This window comes from Artibeus jamaicensis, unplaced genomic scaffold (genome assembly GCF_021234435.1).
Source record: "Artibeus jamaicensis isolate MK-2021 breed Jamaican fruit bat unplaced genomic scaffold, CSHL_Jam_final contig_2259, whole genome shotgun sequence".
NCBI classification, from domain to species: Eukaryota; Metazoa; Chordata; class Mammalia; order Chiroptera; family Phyllostomidae; genus Artibeus; species Artibeus jamaicensis.
This window is the reverse complement of record NW_026521468.1, coordinates 1382766-1401360: the sequence shown is the minus strand read 5'-3', so window position 1 is coordinate 1401360 and position 18595 is coordinate 1382766. Positions and strand designations below refer to the sequence as shown.

Sequence of the window (18595 nt, the reverse complement as noted above, 5' to 3'; positions counted from 1 at the left end):
TCCTTTTTAAAAGAAAGGTTTTATTTATTTTAGAGAGAGGGGAAGGGAGGAAGAAAGAGAAGGAAGAAACATTGATGTGAGAGAGAAACACCGGTCGGTTGCCTTTTGCATTCACCCCAATCAGGGAACCAGGCCCACAACCCAGGCATGTATGTTCCCTGACTAGGAATCGAACCAGCAACATTTCACTTTGCAGGACGACACTCAGCCCACTGAGCCATGCTGGTCAAGGCCAGATTATTCCTTTAAAACTCTACTTTCATCATGTCCTTCCGCTACTAAATAACTTCCAATGCCTCTCTATTCCCCCTGGAATAAATTTTAAATCCTCTAACCTGGTATCAGAAAACCTTTCTCAATTAGGTTCTAACCGACCTCCTGGTCCCTGGCTCACCCATCATAACTCCTGTTCTTGCCCAACCACAAGTGGTCATCCTGTACTTGCTGCTTTTGTCCATGTTTTCTTCTCACCATTGTCGATCGACATCTTACCCACTCTCCAAAGCCCCAGTGCCACCTTCTTTCTGAAGCTTTTGTCCAATCATCCTAGCTGGCACAGCTAGCACCCTCTCTCCACACACATATACCCCGACTTGCATGTTTGCATGTCCGCTTCTCCAAGGAAATGGTAACACACCGAGGTCTCCTATTTCACAGCCCGACCCAGGTCAGTGCCTGGCTCAGGGCAGCGGTTTGAACTCCTAAGTGAAGCTCCAGGGTTAGACGACAGAAACAGTCTAATGGACTGAGAATAGGGTCAGGAAATGACATCTGGTCCTGAGCTACCCTGAAGAATCAGGGATGTATGACTAAGTCATTTCATCTTTTTTGGACTACAGTGTACACATTTGGAACAAAAGGACACATATCCAATGTATTATCAGGGCACAAGATGAACACAAGACAAATATCATAAAGAACTCAAAGTAAAAATGCCATGCAATGTAATTAATGTGACCGGTGACGGGAACCTCTTTTCCTGGCCGCTGGCTGCACTGCGAGCTGCGGGGGACTCACCGTGCCCCTCCGAAGTGCGAACTGGATGGAGTCAAGGTCAGTGACAGGGCACCAGACCTCTGCAATCAGACACTTCTGAGTCACATCTATGTTGCACAGGTTCAGGGTGTGGTAGATGGCCTTCATCTTCCGCACTTTGATGAACCAGACGCGGATGTTCTTGGCAGCTGCCTGCAGAACCCTCTGGCGGTGGTCCTCCGTTTGATTTAAAACCTTTGGGAGAGAAAGGACCGTGGGAGGGACCCTCCCAGCACCAACCCTCAGTCTCCGGTTATGACTGAATGGCAAAGAGGCATGGCTTTCTGAGAAGGGTTACTGGGTATCTCTTGTTTTTTTTCTTCCTCTGGCTACAATGGCTTTTTGCGGGGGGCCAAAGTATAAGAAGTTAGAGTTCTAGTCACTAAGATTCATTTTTGCTTAGCTTCAAGCTCAAGAGAAACCTGAGAAAACAGATTTTACCTTTTCACTACACATTCGACCTTACTACCAAGTCTAAGACACAGCCACGTGGCCGCTGGCTTTTACTCGGAGCGTGGAAGAGTGGGCACTTTGCATGTGAGGCCCGTGACTCGGACTCGGGGAAGTCAGCATCACAGGCCCAGGCCCTGACAAAGGAGCGAGTCCACACTGAAGAACAGCGCGCCGCAGAACCCCCTGCACACCGGCCCGTCAGGGAACACCGGTGGGGAAGGGGCCGTGCCGCCCCACCGCCTGCCTGCGTCAAGAGAGACCCCATAACAGCAGACAGGAGGGTCCAGAAACCTGAGTGGGGGGTCAGGCTGCCACACTCCACTGTCGTCGGCAGGCAGATGAGGCTTTACCTTCCTGTCAGGCTTGGTGGGGGGTCGGGGACCCTGTTTCGGTGCCGACCCTTTGGAAACCAGATTGGAAGCCAAGACGAGAGTGGGAGAGTCGGGCAAGGGCACTTCACACTCTGCTGCCGTATTTGTCAGCAGATAGTCAAGATTTTAACAGCAGAAAAGGGGCTAAGCCGAAATTGGGCAAGCGACCCGCCACGTATATTTGTGTGAACATCTATCTTAAGTCTCTGCATCTCTTTGAAGAGGAAAAAGCTGTATACTAGTCATTTTAGCACAGTCTCCTTCATGGCTCTTCAGGTGAGTTCGGAGGGCAGCAGTAACTGCTCCCCAAACCACAGCCTTGGACAGTAGAACGTGACCTCCACAGAGAGGCTTAAAAAAAAGCCACGCTGTGTTAGGGAAACTCTTAAGTCACTCAAGAATAAAGGAACAAAGCTAGTTTTTCTCCTTCTGGCTACAGACAATTTCACAATTACAATTATACCTTCTGGAAGGATGCCGAATAAACTTATAATCGACCCTGTCCGTGCCCCCCTCCCCCGCATCTCACTCTTTGGTATTCAGTCTTTTTAAAGTTTCAGCTCATACATACAGCTGGGTTGCACAGGCACTTTAAAATCTACCCATGAGCCCAGGAAGGGGTAAGACAGTCCTAGAAGCCAGGACGTACTAATATGGGCTATCACCCCCGGCAGTTTTGGTTAAACAGGAAGTGCATCTCAGAGGAGCCGGCAGTAGGTCCAGATGCCGGGTCACTTATGGTGGGGGTTGGAGGGAGATGGGGGGGGTGCAACGCGAATTGCAGTCTATTGCGGACACCTGTGCCACTGCCGGGACGACATGCCTCCAGGACTGGCACGTCTACTGATGTTTCAAGGGGCGCTCATCACAGTCCCTCAACAGCAAACAAAGCTCCAACTGGCCGCCCTTTTCCTTCCACATACATGTAAATCATGGCACCTTCCCTGTGGCAAGCATGGTGTGTGTAAACCACACACACCGTGATTTGGTGAAAATCCAACACAGTCTCCTTCTCGGGCACAAGACTTACACCAGGACGCTTTGGCCAGCCTGCGTGGTTAACCTGCGAGGTGACCAGAGTGATGCACACCGGGCTGTCGAGAGCGGCTGCCTCGTTCGCAGTGTGTGTATGCGAGAGGGCGGGACAGACTTTGCACATACTTCTGTATTATCTGATTTCTTTCTTAACTAAGCACACATCTGACTCATCACGAGGAGAACTGAATCCTCTAAGCAACAATGATTTCAGATGCATAGCATTCCTGTCTCATTTGAGGACGATGAATGCCATTTTTAACAGCCATTCCCCGCAACGCTTCCCCTGCTCCCAAGGGCACTTGGCTGGTTTTGGTACCCTGAGCTGCTGCAGGTGCTTGGTGAACTGTTAGCGTTTCAGGCATGGAGACTGGTCTTCTGTTTCACAAAACAAATGCCCTGCAGCCCTCTGCGTACCATTTGGAGATCATCAATCCTGGTATTAACTCCAGAAGCCATTTCCTTCCTCTCCTGGGGCGTCTCAGGGCAGGGATAGAGGGAGGCCCGGAACCTGGAATGTACAGACACAGCCTGGAAACCGGACACTTTGTAACCTATCCAGTTTAAATTATTTCAGAAGGTAACCCTAATTTTCTAGAAGGACCAAAGCAGGGTTAGTTCAAACTGATGCATGATCAAAACAATGGTTTCCAGGGAGTGGCCTACAAATGGAATAATATTGTTGAAACTATCTTGACATTCTCTGTAGCTATCCAATTCCCTTAGATTAAAAAAGCAAAACCCAGTAATATAAATTATTCTTTTTTAATGGCACAAAAGAAAGATCCCTGGGCGGAATTTCGGAAAAGCCTAAGGACCCGCACAACGCCTGCGGCTCGCCACCTGGTAGGCAGGCCCCTCGTCCTGGAACAACGTCGCATTCATCAACCAAGCATCCAAGTTGCTTTCTTGCAGGACAAGGAGCTGTGGCTGTGATGGCCCTTTCAAAGCCGAACTTGGACCATTTCGAATTACGTAAAATAGCCCTTACATTATTCATAGGTATGTTCACGAGGTCTAGGCAAACTAACAGGGTTTGTGTGTCAGGGTTCAATATTCTAAGGCTAAAAAGGGCTGTGCAGCCTGGCTGCACCCTCAGAGGGAGCACGTTTCTCTTACCCTTCGCAGATTTTCTTGACTCGGTTTTTCAGCTGGTCGCCTTGGAAGAAAATGATGAACACTGACTTGTGCACGTAGTCGCCCTAGGCCCCAAGCCACAAGCGCAGGTTCAGCCTTCTACTCCAGGAGAGAGCGTCTTAAATCCCCCCCTGCCTTGGTGGTGCAGGACCGGCTGGACTCCGTGAGGACAGGCAATCCTGCACCCCCACCGCCGTCCCACACCCGCCTCTTCGGCTCCCCTACTATCGCATTCGCCTGTAATCGCTCAGCCCCAAAACACGTTCTGTGTTTCTCCTTGATCTCAACCAGGAGCTTGACACAGACTCTAGGAGGATTCTCCTCTTAGTACAAGTTGGCCCTACTTAGCAATTCCCCTTTAAATCTTCATTGCCCCAATGCCCTAGGCACAGAGGAGAGAGAAGAGCCATTCTTGTCTGTTCCCCATGCTTCAAAATGCCCAGTTTGGAGCCAGATAGCTTTTGGCCCCAGATAAGTAACAGCAAACATATAAGGCTGAAGGTTAAAATGACTGGGAAAACATATTGGCGATCAAAGTAATACACAGGCATAGCGTTAAAATGTATACATCATGGCAGGTAAGAGGAAAAGAGCAGCCCCTCACAGCAGGGCAAACACAAGGGCTCCTCTGTGGGAGGTTGGAGGCAGGTGGCGCCGTGCTGGGTTACAGCTCTGAGCTCCCTTTACAAGACCTACTCCAGGAGACACGGTTCCCTTGTCTTACAGTCACAGGGTCCTCCAGGGGGTTCTCGATTTCAGCCTGTCGCAGGAACACATTCCCCCGGCACACCCGCCAAAGCATGCGCTCAAAAGTAGGGATGCGCTCCCGGTTAATCACACCAGCCACGAAGCTGTGGGAAGAAGAGCCAGATTGGGAAATCTGTTCCCTGCCCCTGGGGTGGGAGGCTTCGAGACAAAGAAGGAAAACGAGGAGAGGGACAAAGACGATCACGAGGCTATGCACCGTTACATCAAAAGGACTGGTAACGTTTTATTCCTGGGCCAGGAAGAGAGTTGCCAAAACACAACTCAGGAACTCAGTCCAAAACAGCTCTCAATGGGCTCAGAAGAGCGTGCGTCTGGGAGCAAGTGAAGGCCAGCCTCTTGCCCTTTTGAACAGCGAAAATGAGCGTGGCCCCACTGAGTGCGGAGGGCTGAAGCGGTACTTACCCCAGCCTTAAAGGTGTGCCTCTTCCCAGCTCACTTGGCTCCAAGAGGGATGAGGACTCTTCCAACAGGTCTGGATCCGCCATCTGCTGATGATGCAATTCAGCCTGAATTCACAAATCAATTAATATCTAATGAAAATAGTTAGTGGCATGCAGGGAACGAGGAACCAGGAGATGAGTTCAGAAAAGAAAGATGAAACACAAACCACCGAGAGAGAGGACGTACCCACAACAAGGACACGAGGAGGATACGGAAAGAAAGCAGAGGGAAGAAACGAGAGGTAAAGAAAGCATAACTGACCCAGTGAAGCAACTGGGGACACGGCTTAAGAAATAACAAATTAAAAAGAAAACGACATGAAATGATGGTGACATGTATAAATCTCACTTGGTGGAAGCCATTTTTTTCCCTTATATTTTCCTAAGCGAGCCGTGAAAGTACCAGGAAATACCTTTGCACGTGGATAGGAGCTGGAGTGTTTCTTCCTTCTGAGCAAAAACAAGGCAGCTCAGCAGATACTCTCAACATCGCATTTCCAGGCAGTTACAAACGAGAATTTTCCCTGAGTGAGGATGTGAGAGATGCAGACCCTCTTCCCAGGGAAAAAAGCAGAGCATTGCCACAGTGTGTGATCTGAAGAAAGGCAGGAGAAATTTCTCCGGGCAGCTGGATTGTCTGTGCTCTTAAAAAAATGTACAATATAAGAACTTTCAGCATGGCCACTGCAGGATAAAATGCTCCCCACTGTGGGATTTAAAGAGCATTTCTTTCCCTAAAAGGATAAGAAGCATGACAGCTGGACAGGCCTGGGCCCCCACTGCATCCATAAAGGGAAGAAAAGGTGAAAACATATCTGAATGTCCTACTTTCTGAGCGGGAATCCAGGAATATTAAAAAGTCCATGCAAGCTTTACAGTTCAAGGGTTCTTGAGAACATAGCTTAATCCGACAATCTAAATCAAGGACAGCGAAGACAGTAACAGATATTAAGCCAACAGAGAGTGTGCGGGCGAGTTTCATTGTTTAGATTTAAAATGATTTCCACCGTGACAGTTTATACAATGAAATGAAGGAGCAGAGGGACCCTCTCAGACGTGCTAAGTCTGTGTTTCCTAACCTCTCTCTCTCTCTAACACATCCCACCATTTTCTACTCCCATGAGGAAGGAGAAGCTGCCTTAAAAAATGAAGGCCAGTCAATGCCCCCGCTGTCCGATCTCCCCAGCTTCAATATCCACGCAATTCTTGTTTGACTGAGGACTAAAAGTAAGCCAGAACAGTCTTCTCTGTCAAGAGCAAAATTAATGGGAAAAAAAAAAGAGGAAACTTTTTCTCCATCATTTTCATTCTGAATTTTAGGATTCTGTTTCTGTCAACTCATAAACAAAAACCACCTCATGGGAACCTCAAATATAAGCCTGAAAGCCTGAAAAAGTGAAAGCAATTGTTTTAGGAAGTAAATTCTCAAAGCAGGATCAACTTTGATTGGAGAAAAAAAAAAAAGGGAAGGGCCACACTGAGCACGAAGAGCGGAAGGGCAGAGAAACACTGTCACGAGATTTGGAAAAGCCTGAGACAGATAACGGGAGCACAGGTTACCACCTGCTGCCAAGTGGAAGTTCAGGGGCCCCTTTTGGTTTCTACTAAAAGTCAAATCGGATGACGCTAAGCCACATGCAATTTATTTCGAGGGTCCAGATGACTACCACCTTGCAGCCTGTTCCAGGGATTCCCTTGGCAGAAACCAGTGAAGCAGACTGCTCCTCACAGGACTCCTGCCTCCTTCCCGTGGGGCCCACGAGACCTGGGACAAATCAGCCCTGGAGATCAGGCTCAGAGCAGACATGTGCTCTAACGGGGACAAATGGTGTTATCTGGGACTCTTCTGGTTAAAACTTCCGATAATATTCTAATTCATAATTTCACTACTTCATACCTAAGAATCCCATGTTTTAGACAGGAAAGTTAAAAATTTTTTTAAATAAAGTAATCGAGCTTGCCCTGGCCAGTGTGGCTCAGTTGGTTGGAGTATCATCTCATAACCAAAAGGTTGCAGGTTAGATTCCTGGTCAGGGCACATGCCTAGGTTATGGGTCCGATCTCCAGTCTGGGCGTGTACAGGAGGCAACCAACTGATGTTTCTCTCTCCCTTTCTGTCTCTAAAAGCAATGAAAAAAATGTCCTCAGATGAGGATAAAAAAATTTTTTTAAAGTAATTGTGCCTGATGAGAAAATAGGATGACCAGAACCAGTAACTGAAGGCCTTTAAAGCAATCTCTAAAACCACGACTTCAAGTATCTAAATCCTAATCTGGGTTCTCCAGTAACACTAACAACACAGCCAGTGTTCTCTAAGGCACTAGCTACGCCCTCTAGTTTGCCTGCTGCCCAATCAGAACGCTGAGACCAGGCCTTGAAACAGGAAGTAGCAGAGCCTCACCAGTCCTGGCTCTACTCTTCCACATAAGCAACTCCTTCAGTTCCAGCTATGTCAGTTACCAAGAGACAACACTTTTATTCCCATCTAACATTAAGACAGAAATGACACTCTATCACCTAAGGCATTTGCCCCCACCCCAAAGGAGATGGAAGGTGGAACAGAAAAGTAAGGAAAGCAGATGAATGGAAAACTCAGAAGGAAAGGAAGGCAGGGGTCTGCATGCCATTAACCATTACTTTTCCAGTCTTCTTTACGTTCTCATATGTTATGGTGCTTATGGTAAAAGATGCAGAGAAATCTCTCCAGCTCTTACAGGTCTTCATAAGCAAGAAGACTGAGAAAAGGATAATCATTAACAAGTCATTTTAAATGCTATGGATAAGAAATGGCGAAGTCGGATTTGTAATCATCTTAAATCATAAGAATATTCAATTTGTTTACCTTTCCCCTGCTATACCGCTCACCAATCAATCATAGACCTTCCACCAAAAGATGGGAAGAATCATTCTCTGATTTAGTCATTTTTCTGCTAACTCATTATTATAAATTATGAACCACATCCACCAGAAAGAAAGCTTTGAACTTGGTAGTGTTTTAGGCCATTTGCAAATCTTCTAATTTCAGGCATGGAAGAAAATCTCATGGAAAAACCTATGTTTTCAAGATTTGAGGGTCTCACGTTTCCCTATCTTTTGTGTTATTTAAAGCGTGCCCTTGCACGGGCACACGCAGCTGCTCTGAGGTCTGCTCCGTCATGGCAGCGACCTCTGAGGCTGCTGTTTAGTAACAGCAGGGCAATGGCTATTGAAAGGGGCCTGGCCGAGGCCGCAAGCCAGTGGCGAGAGCAGGCAAGGCACTTGGAGTGAAGACGCAAAGTGGTTCTTGCCAGACTTCCTGGGCTGCACCGAACGTTCCTCGCTAGGAACGAGGGGGACTGATGACAAAAGCGGTCGGAGAACCTCTCACAGCCAAGACCTCGTGCTCCAAAGCACTTCCAGAAATGTGTGTACATGAGTGTTTGATTGTTTTTGCTTAATTAGGAGGGAAGAACAACTCGCCATGGACTGGGCGTGAAGGTCACAGAGACTCAGAGCCAGGCTTCTCAGCACGGGGTTTTCATGTAGGGGTGTGTCAATCACAAAGAAGCGCCTGACCCCTAACTTCGGATTTTAAAATCATGTATCGTCTTTCCAAGTGGTTCCTCTTATTTTATTTTTACTATTTTTTAAAAATGATAACATAAAGTTTAAGTAACTATTTCTCTTAAGGGAGTCCATTTGTCGATCTTTATCCAGAATTTCTTATGGAATGAACGAGACTAGGAAGCCTATTTCACTCCTTAAACTCGGGAGGTTATGAAAGACCTTTTCATACTTTGCAGCAACATCTCAGCAGTGAACAAAGACTGTATGAAAAGGAAAAAAAGAGGAGGGGGGAGAATTAAGCCCCGAATGATGCTAAACATAGCCGGGCTTTGATCTCCAGGCCAGGTTTACACTGCATCTGGGGGCCGCAGCTGGAACACATTGAGACAGGCTCACACCTGTGAGCACCTGGCGGTCCCCCGAGTCTGGGACGTTTCCTGATATGACTAAGTGATAACATTCCTTGAGTCCAGGGACTTTGTCTTACTCATCTTAGGCCTCACAAAGAGCAGGCGTTCCTCATCAAATCCTCGTGAATTAATGAGGGTGGATACAATGTAGGCAGTGAGCACACTGAAACTCCCATTGCTTGTTCACTAAAACCACATGGTACAGTGGCCACGCCTGTTGCAAAAGATCTGAAAGACTCATAAAGAGTTAATCACACTGTCCCACGCCCTGCAATGGGATGGTAATTGGGGACTTTGGAAAGGAGTTACCATCAGTCTCAAAGTTCTCAACTCAGGGAGCAGGCTGAATATTCACACCAAGCTTCTCTGAATAAATATTGCCAGATTCTGATTCTTGGAAGGACCAGGCAATTCAATTCATAAGACCTTTCCCCCTTTCCCTTGTCCCAGCAGATCTTTTTAACTAGTATAGCTTCTCTAAGTTAACTCCTTAGTTATTGAGAAATGTATCACATGTTCGGATCTCTCTAGCACTGTGGTTCTCAAACTAGCCTGCCCTGGGATTGTCTGGTGGACTCGGACTGCTGAGCCGCGCCCTCAGGGTTCCAGATGGAAGTCTGGGGCGGGGGTGAGAATCTGCATTCTGATGCTGCTGGTTGGAGAAATGCTGCCCTCATCTAAGAACTACAGGGACTTGTCCTTTCCTCCAAAGACAGACACTAAAAGTAGAACTGAGGACACAGCAGCTGCTCACTAAAATGGGCCCTCTATGTTTGAAAAGTTTTGCCACACAGGCAAAAATTTTTTTTGAGCAAAGGAAATAAAGAACTTTATGGGAAGGCACGCTGAACAGCGACTTGAACAATCTCTGAAGTGTCTGACGGTGCTAATTGGGTGGCAAAGTCACTTGTAAAAAAGTGAAGTACCCGTATTTTGAGCCATCAGAAAAAGCACGTCCAGGCTGAAAGCTAAGACTCCTTCCTGAGTTTAATCAGAAGAAGGAAGCCTGTCATCTGGCCACTTAGTCACCTGCATTTTTAATCCAGGAACTTATTAACATTTCCCCTGTATGGCAATGCAGTTGAGTTTATGTGAAAATCCAGGAATTCTACCAATATTTCCATATAGCATTAAAAAAACACAAAGTGTTACGTGTGCTGTCTAAGGTAGTTAAAAGTGTGCTCAAAGACTGATGGGCAAACATAGATAATAAAATTAAAATTTGATGACCAGAGGTTTGGAGATTAAACTTTTGTTATCATATCACATATAATCAAAAGTTTCTTGTCGCTTCAATTTTAACCTTAAACATTTACTTACCTTAATATATAATGTAAAAATTTCAACTAACTATGTTTATACAACTACCTTAGGATTCCTTCCCCCATCTGGAAATGAAAAATTACAAAAAATGAAAAAATATATGAAACTATGTCCGGCTGTGTACTGCATGAAAAATGGAACATAAGCTGATATTCCTTCAACTGAAACAGGGTGTGGAAATGGCACTGCTTTCAAACTAGCAAATTAAAATAATTATTGGAATAAAAATATGGCCCACTTATGCAGGTGTAATATCAGCTGCTCAAATACTGAAATAAACAATAGTCTGACCTCATCAAAAAACTGCTGAGTTTTGCGAAGTATAAATTTTAATTCAGTCAGTTCCAGGAAGTTTCTCTTCAGAGCTTCCTGGTTTGTGTTGATTTCCTTCAGTTCATTTTCAATTTTCTCAAAATTGGCCTACAAGACACAAAAGGAAATCAAACTATTAACTCACACTAAGCTCAGTGTTTTTGCTCTGAAAGATATGAATTCATCCAACAAAATTCTTGCCACCTTAATGGCGATCTTCTGTCTACCCTGCAAATATGTTTTTTCCCAGGGCAATTTTCATTATGAAAAATTTTGTTTAAAATCATCTTTGGTTATATATTCTATCATACGTTTGGTTGCATTTCTCAGGGGAAGTCAGATGGAGAAAATAAATATTAAAATCTATTACCTATTAATTTATTTAGCCTATGAGATTAATAAATTATTAGATAAACTGACATTAATACAATAAGGTTTCTTTTTTTTAATTTTTAAATATTTTACTGATTATGCCATTACAGTTGTCCCATTTCACCCCTTCATTCCCTTCCACCCTGCACACCCCCTTCCCCCACATTCTCCCCCTTTAGTTTATGACCATGTGTCATAAGTTCTTTAGCTTCCACATTTCCCATACTATTCTTGCCCTCCCCCTGTCTATTTTCTACTTACCATCTATGCTACTTATTTTCTGTACCTTCTCCCTCTTCTCCTCCTCCCACTCCCCTGTTGCTAACCCTCCATGTGATCTCCATTTCCATGGTTCCACTCCTGATCTAGCTGTCTGCTTAGTTTGCTTTTGTTTTAGGTGTGGTTGTTAATAACTGTGACTTTGCTGTCCTTTCACTGATCATAAGGTTTCAGTATGCCAATAAACATTTATTTCAGGGCACATGATACTGTTCAACATACTGTTCCATGCCATAAAAGAGACTTGGTTTTAATCCCACCCACAAGAAATCTGCAACCAATGGGCAATGCTGACAAGGAGAGCAAGAATTTCCTCTCCATCCACTTGGCAGTCTCTACATTTCAGTAGCAACACAGCTGTCTGGCTTCTCCAGAATTGTTTACCTCTAAGTCAATCATGTCCCGGGGAAAGGGCACCTCTGGATTTTCGCCAGTGTCCATGATTGGAATATTAGCTTTTCTTATCTCTTTCTCGACAAATCCTAAAATGACAGAACCAAAACATTCCTGTATAGTACATGCCTGGAATTGCCAATATTCGAGGAAATAATAATAAGATGCCAAACATAGCTAAAGAAGAACTTCATTTTAAGAAAGGCACTTTTACATAAAAGAAGCAGAACACATACATCCTTGTTTTCTCTACATTCCTCTTTCTCCCCACATTCTCTAAAGCACAGTTACTCCAAAGAGGATTACCATCCCACTACTGCCTTCTTTCCTCTTCTGACCTTCACACTGGCCCACCCCTGCTGCAGCTCTGCACCCCATGTGACTGCTACCCCAGAGCATGATGGTTCTGGCCACAGGTACTGCAGGCAAAGCAGAACCGCGGAAGAGCCAATTCAATAGCATATTTGAAAACTGACACACGAGTAGACAACTCTAGGTGAAAGGGCTGCATTACATTTGAAAAGAGTTGTCTGCTGAAACAAAACAAACAAAAGGCACGAGGCAGAATAAGACCCCAAAACATGAGAAAAACGTTGGCCACTGACATTTTTTTTAGGATGGGGAACAAATTTACCTATTAGCTAAGGGAGAGCTGGCATAGTATAATAGCAAGAACTTGGGTTTTAGAGCCAGATGAGACAACCTGGATTCAAATACTGATTCCATCATGACCACTTACATTATTGGTCCAAGTCACTTAACCCCTCTGATTTCTCATTTATTAAATGAGGTCACCCATCTTGAAGGAATGTTGTGGGAAATGAATGAAATAAGGTATATGGACACCCTAACTCTCAAGGGGACCTTAATAACTATTAGTTTCTTCCTTTATACATGAATAGCTCAGATTAAAAAGTGGTTAGGCTGACATCTAAAATTGATGGTAGTCTGGGTTCCCATTTCTCAGAATTCTATAATACAATTCTACTCTAAAACCCTTCCCACAAAAAATATAACAAAACAAAACAAAAATAGTATTTTCAGCTTACAGCATTGTTACCTCAAACAAGGATTCCATTAAGTACTACTTACCCCAAACACCACAAACTCTATTGCATACTAGAAATTCATCTAAACCTCAGGACCATAAGATTTTTCCCTCCTATGCTATTTCCTTTCTTTATTAGGAGGGCTGGTGTCTCTAATTTAAGACCAATGACTCATGATAGGACCAAAGGGCACATACGAAGCTTTCGATCCATTTCTTCACATCTTCTAACCTCATTCACAAATTTGCGCTGGAAGACATTCACATCTGGATTTAACTGCAAAATAAGAACACAATGCCAAATAGTCAAACATTGCCTCTATTTCCTCTGTTTCATGAGCCACACACCCTGCAAGGTGAAAGCCAACTTTTGCATCAACCTATGATGCAACACGCTGATCCACCTTGGAGCCGGTCGCACCGACTAAAGTTAGAAACCCTTCCTCGCTGCTGCTACATGTTGGACTGAAGGCAGATCAGGCACGGCACAGACGCTCTTCCCAGGCTCAGAGTCCCAGTCAGCCCCCTCCTCAACACACCACCAAAGCTCTGGACCACTAATGCGACAGAAACTGCCTGGTTTCCCTTCTCTCCTTCTTCCCAATCAGAAGGACACAGAAGGCACACTTCTCCTGTTCTTCCGTTCCAGGTTTCCCACCTTCTAAGTGACAAGCTGGTTCACTCATTCACACATCACAAGTAATTTTCATTTCTAAAATAATTATTATCTTTTTAAAAATAATTTTATTTAGTTATTTTTCAAGTACAGTTTTTGGTCTATTTCTCCCATCCCAGCCCACCCCGCCCCGTGCTCCCCACCTCCCTCCCATTTCCACCCCCCTTAGTTCTCATCCCCGTGTCCTTCATATTTGTTCCTCCAAATAAGAAAATTATTATCTTAATCTTCACCCAAGGATATGTTTATTGATTTTAGAGAGGAAGTGGGGTGGGGGAGAGAGAAAGTGAAACATAAACATCAAGGTGAGAGAGAAACATCAATTGGTTGCTTCCCATATGCGCCCTGACCAGGGACCAAACGTGCAACCCAGGCACGTGCCCTGACTGGGAATCAAACTGAGTGACTTATCACTTTGAGGAACAATGCCCAACCAACTGAGCCACATCGGTCAGGGCAGGAAGAACCACTTCTGTTAACTCTTGTTCTCAGCATTCATTAGAACAATGCTCCCAACACAAAATTACAGGTCGTGTGTGTTTAAGGATTTATTTGTGAGTGATTGTAAGAATTCCCTATAAAAGAGCTTAATGATAGTAAGAAGAAATTAGTATTTAATAACAGATATATATAAAGCAACTTAAATAATTTATGAGACAATCATGAAAATGCTTAAGATCAAACTTTGTAGGATGCAGCTAAAGTGGTGGGGAAAATTATAGCCTTAATTGCATATAACAGAAAAGACTAAAAATCAATGTACTAAATATTCAAATTTAAGATGTTAGAAAAAGATAACAGGAAGTAGAAAACAGCAAAAAAACAGAAATGAGGGAAAGTCCCAGAATAAAACAAAGCCCCAGATCAAAAGCTGGCTATTTTTTCTTAATATTTCATTATTTTTTCTTAACAGCTAGTTATTTGAAAAGACAAAATGGCCAAAATGTTTATAAGACTGAGAAAAGGCAGAAATAACTATAAGAATAAAAAAGGGCAACTATACATAGAAAAGATTTTTAAAATATAATACTAAAATCAGCTTTATGCCAATAATGTCTCAGAAAATTTACATCATAAAGAAACTATTTTCTAGAAAAAAATATAACTACTAAAACTAACTTAAAAAAAGACAGAGTAACCTATAATCTGAAAACACCGGGTCTACAAAGTTTCAAGATAGATTCTATTAATCATTCAACAACTAGATAAGCTCAAATCTTAGAAAAATTAATCCAAAGAGGTGAAAAATGAAGGAATACTGCTCAGATAATACCTAAGAATGGCCTGTATAACTCTGATATCAAAATAAGGTAAGAGTAGTTTGAGAAAGGGTCTTTATAGGCCGATTTCACTTATAAATAATTTTTTAATCCTAATAAAATATTAAAAAACTGAAACCTAAAATTTTTTTTGAAATACACCTCATGACCAGTTAAGTTTATCCCAGGCTTGCAAGCATGACTTTATGTTTTTAAAAAACCTATGCAAATGACTGATGAGCCTATGAAAAAACACTCCCCATCATTAGCCATAAGGGAAATGCAAATCAGAACCAGTGAGATGCTGTTTCATACCCACTGGGATGGCCATGATTTCCCTTTAATGGAAAACAACAAGTGCTAGTGAGGATGTGAGGAAACCGGAACCCTCACGCGTTGCTGGTGAGAACATAAAACGGCGCGGCTGCCGTGGAAAGCTGTCTGGGGACTCCTCGAAGAGCTGAACACAGAATTAGCACGTTATCCAGCAAGTCCACTCCTAGCGGTACTCATACATCCCAAAGAAGTGAATGCAGGCACTCGAACACAGGCTTGCACACAAATATCTACAGCAGCATTACCCACACCAGCCAAAACGATGGAAACGCTCCAAGTGTGTTCATCTGCTTCATGAATAAGTAACAGGTGGTGTATCCATACCAAGGGTGCTGAGAGGTAACAGGGAAGGACATAGTAACACATGCTATAACACGAATGAGCCCTGAAAAACAATATGCTCAGGAAAAGAAGCCAGTCACAAGACTACATACTGTATGGTTCCACTTATATACAGGGCAGGGCAAACTAGGTTTACGGCTATTTGTATGGCAAATAATACAATAATAAATAATAACACAAGAATGAACTCTGTTTCTCGTACTTACAACTATAAGCCTCCTTTTGCCCCACTGGGTATAATGTCCAGAATAAGAAAACCCACAGAGAAAGGTAGATTAAGTGGTTGCCAAGGGCTGGGGGGGAAGAGGGGTGACTGCTAATGGGTACAGGGCTTCTTTTGGGGGTGATGAAATGTTCTGCAACCGGGTAGTGATGACAGTTGCACAACCTTATGAAGGCACTAAACACCACTGAACTGCACACTGCAGAAGGGTGGCATTTTTGGTGTATCTCAGTTAAAAAGAACACGGGCAGTGGAACCAGGTAATCCTGGGTGCTAATCTCTGTGTCCTGGGGTGATCATTTCCATCTATGCGCCACAGGCCCCCAATCTGTACAAGGAGAGCGGCAGGCTCCGCTAATTAAAAGCACACTCTGCTTTGCAGGGTTGTCGTGAGAAATGCCTACATAATAATGCAAAATGTTCAACGTGACATCTACTGAAAAAAATGTTAATTGTCATTATGCTCATGTCAGACAGGAAGGGACTGACGAGTAGGAGACAGTATGTCAAAGAGTAGGAATAGCTGAGGGGACATAAGAGTTTGAACAAGCTGAGTGAGGAAACATGTCTTCTCAGCTGTGTCTCTCCACCCAGAGCAATATCTTTTGCAGAGAAGAGAGAAGATACCAACTACTTCTTATATTGAAACCAACCATTTTGGTGTGTTGCATATTTTTGTATTTAAAAAAAGATGCAAAAAGACAGAAATGTACAAATACGTGTTACAACACAGATGAACCTTGAGAACATTATGCTGGTGAAAGAAGCAGTCACAAAATACACTCTGCATGACTCCATTCACATGAAATGTCCAGAATAGGCAAATCCACAGGAACAGGAAGTACATTAGTGGCTGCCAGGGGTCGTGGGAAGTGGTTGTTCATGAGTACAGGGTTTCTCGAAGTAATGAAAATGTTCTAACATTGATTGTGGTGATGCGTGAATATACTAACATTCTGTGAATATACTAAAAATCATTGAACTGTACTCTTTAAAAGGACAAATTATACGGTATATAATCACATCTCAGTAGAGCTATTAAAAATAGTAGAAAAACAATCTGGATATGTAACCCACCAGATTACTAGATTAAGGAGAAAAAACATGATAATCTCAATAGATGAAAAGGCATTCAATGAAATTCTACAATCATTTTTAATAATAACTTCAGAAAATCACAAATTGAAAGGAATCTGCATAATCTAATAAACAGAATTTTTTTATTGAATTAAAAATCCATCACCTCCAACACACCCTTTATTTATGTTATTATTTTTTTTTAAGATTTTATTTATTTATCTTTAGAGGGGAAGGGAAGGGAGGGAGAGAAACATCAATGTATGGTTGCCTCTCGTGCATCCTCTGCTGGGAACTGTCCTGCAGAGAACTGGCCTGCAACCCAGGAATGTGCCCTGACTGGGAATCGAACCGCAATTGTCTGGTTCTCAGGCCCAAGCTCAATCCACTGAGCTACACCAGCCAAGGCCAGAATTTTTTTAAAAAAAGTAAGAGTAAATATCTTAGTTAAATTGTGGAACACCAAAATAAATACCCTTTAAAGTCAGGAGCAAGACAAGAGTCTATATGACAGATACAGGACATAACATTTTGCCCTATTTCTTCAGTAACAAAAATTCTAATTTTGTTCAGCGTAGCAACTGCTCAATTGAAAACCCATATTTCCCAGAATCCCTTGCAGCTAGTATATGCCATAATCTTGGTGCCAATAAAAAATCAGGAAGGAGGATTTCTGGGATAGTTTTTTTCCTCCAGATATAGGTACCTCCCCTTCCTCCTTGCACTTCCTTCAGTGAAACGCCTGGAGCGGTGGTGGTTATCTAAGTACAAAAGCCAAATGTCCAAGGATGGTCAGAAGGACGGAGAGACAGAAATGATGTTAGGACACTGATGACAGTGTGGGGCTGGGCGCCATGTTACGCGAGAAACGTACACCCCGTCCGTCAGTCGGCGTTTCAGTTACACACGGCTAAACACAATCCCAACCAGCACGAGCGCGCTGTTCTTCAGCTTGTTACTGAAGGTCGCAATGGGCCCGGGGAAATGAGGAAAAGCAAGAAAAGGGCAAGGATGCGAAAGGAAGAGACGGCTGGCTCTCCTACGGCGCAGTAGGAAAGATTCTATCAAACGTGACAAGATGTCAACAACTGGTGAAGCTCTGTAAGAGCAGTCAGGCTAGACATTTTTCAAAATAAAATATTTAGGAAAAAAATGCCAATCTGCAAAAAAGAAAAATGAAATTTTATGCATGACAAAATAAACTATAAACCGAAGGAAAAGACAAGCGACAGCCCAGCACTTATCAGTAAAGGAGAGAAAAAGGTTCGCTTCCACAAAGGTATGAAGCACTTTTACAAACCCTGTAAGTTAACAAGCAAACGACAAGCAAACGCCATTGCAAACAGGCAGCTGATACGGACAGACACTCATGGAAAATGAAACCTATTATGTCCAATACACAGATAAAAAGATATCAAATGTACTAATCTAGAAAATGCAAAATAAAACGGTAAGATACCACTTACAGCCCATTGGGTTGGAAAATTTCTTTAAGTCTGAGCACAGAAGTGCTGATACCATTGTGGAGGGACGCCATGGGCGTGCAAAGAGACCCGCGTGCTGGGAAGTACCCCTTGACAACACCTCACAGTCGGAGGCGCAAAGTGCACGCAGCAACACCCATCCTAGTTACCTCCCTGCAGTGGCGGCAGGTCGGTGGGCTCCCTGCCACTTTCACAGTCACACTGAGACCTCATTCGCCTTTTTCATTCTCATTGTCTCATGAGTGTCCAGCAAAGTATTCCAGAGTCGAATGATGC

General features: G+C 43.7%; 1 protein-coding gene across 7 annotated transcripts in view; it reads right to left on the bottom strand.

Annotated features, from left to right (window-relative positions):
* ATP6V0A1 (ATPase H+ transporting V0 subunit a1) overlaps window positions 1–18595 on the bottom strand; it is a 48881-nt gene that overhangs the window by 25195 nt on the left and 5091 nt on the right. For 4 of the 7 annotated variants that reach the window (XM_053661364.1, XM_053661361.1, XM_053661362.1 and 1 more), the window contains 8 exons: window positions 13121–13199; window positions 11866–11963; window positions 10810–10938; window positions 5202–5305; window positions 4756–4882; window positions 4014–4096; window positions 3312–3405; window positions 1018–1230 (listed from right to left, as the gene is read on the bottom strand). In XM_053661364.1, coding sequence (XP_053517339.1) covers window positions 1018–1230; window positions 3312–3405; window positions 4014–4096; window positions 4756–4882; window positions 5202–5305; window positions 10810–10938; window positions 11866–11963; window positions 13121–13199 — 927 coding nt within the window. The remainder of the gene's footprint in view (window positions 1–1017; window positions 1231–3311; window positions 3406–4013; window positions 4097–4755; window positions 4883–5201; window positions 5306–10809; window positions 10939–11865; window positions 11964–13120; window positions 13200–18595) is intronic. The other 3 variants (XM_037149143.2, XM_053661363.1, XM_053661366.1) reach the window with 1 other exon arrangement.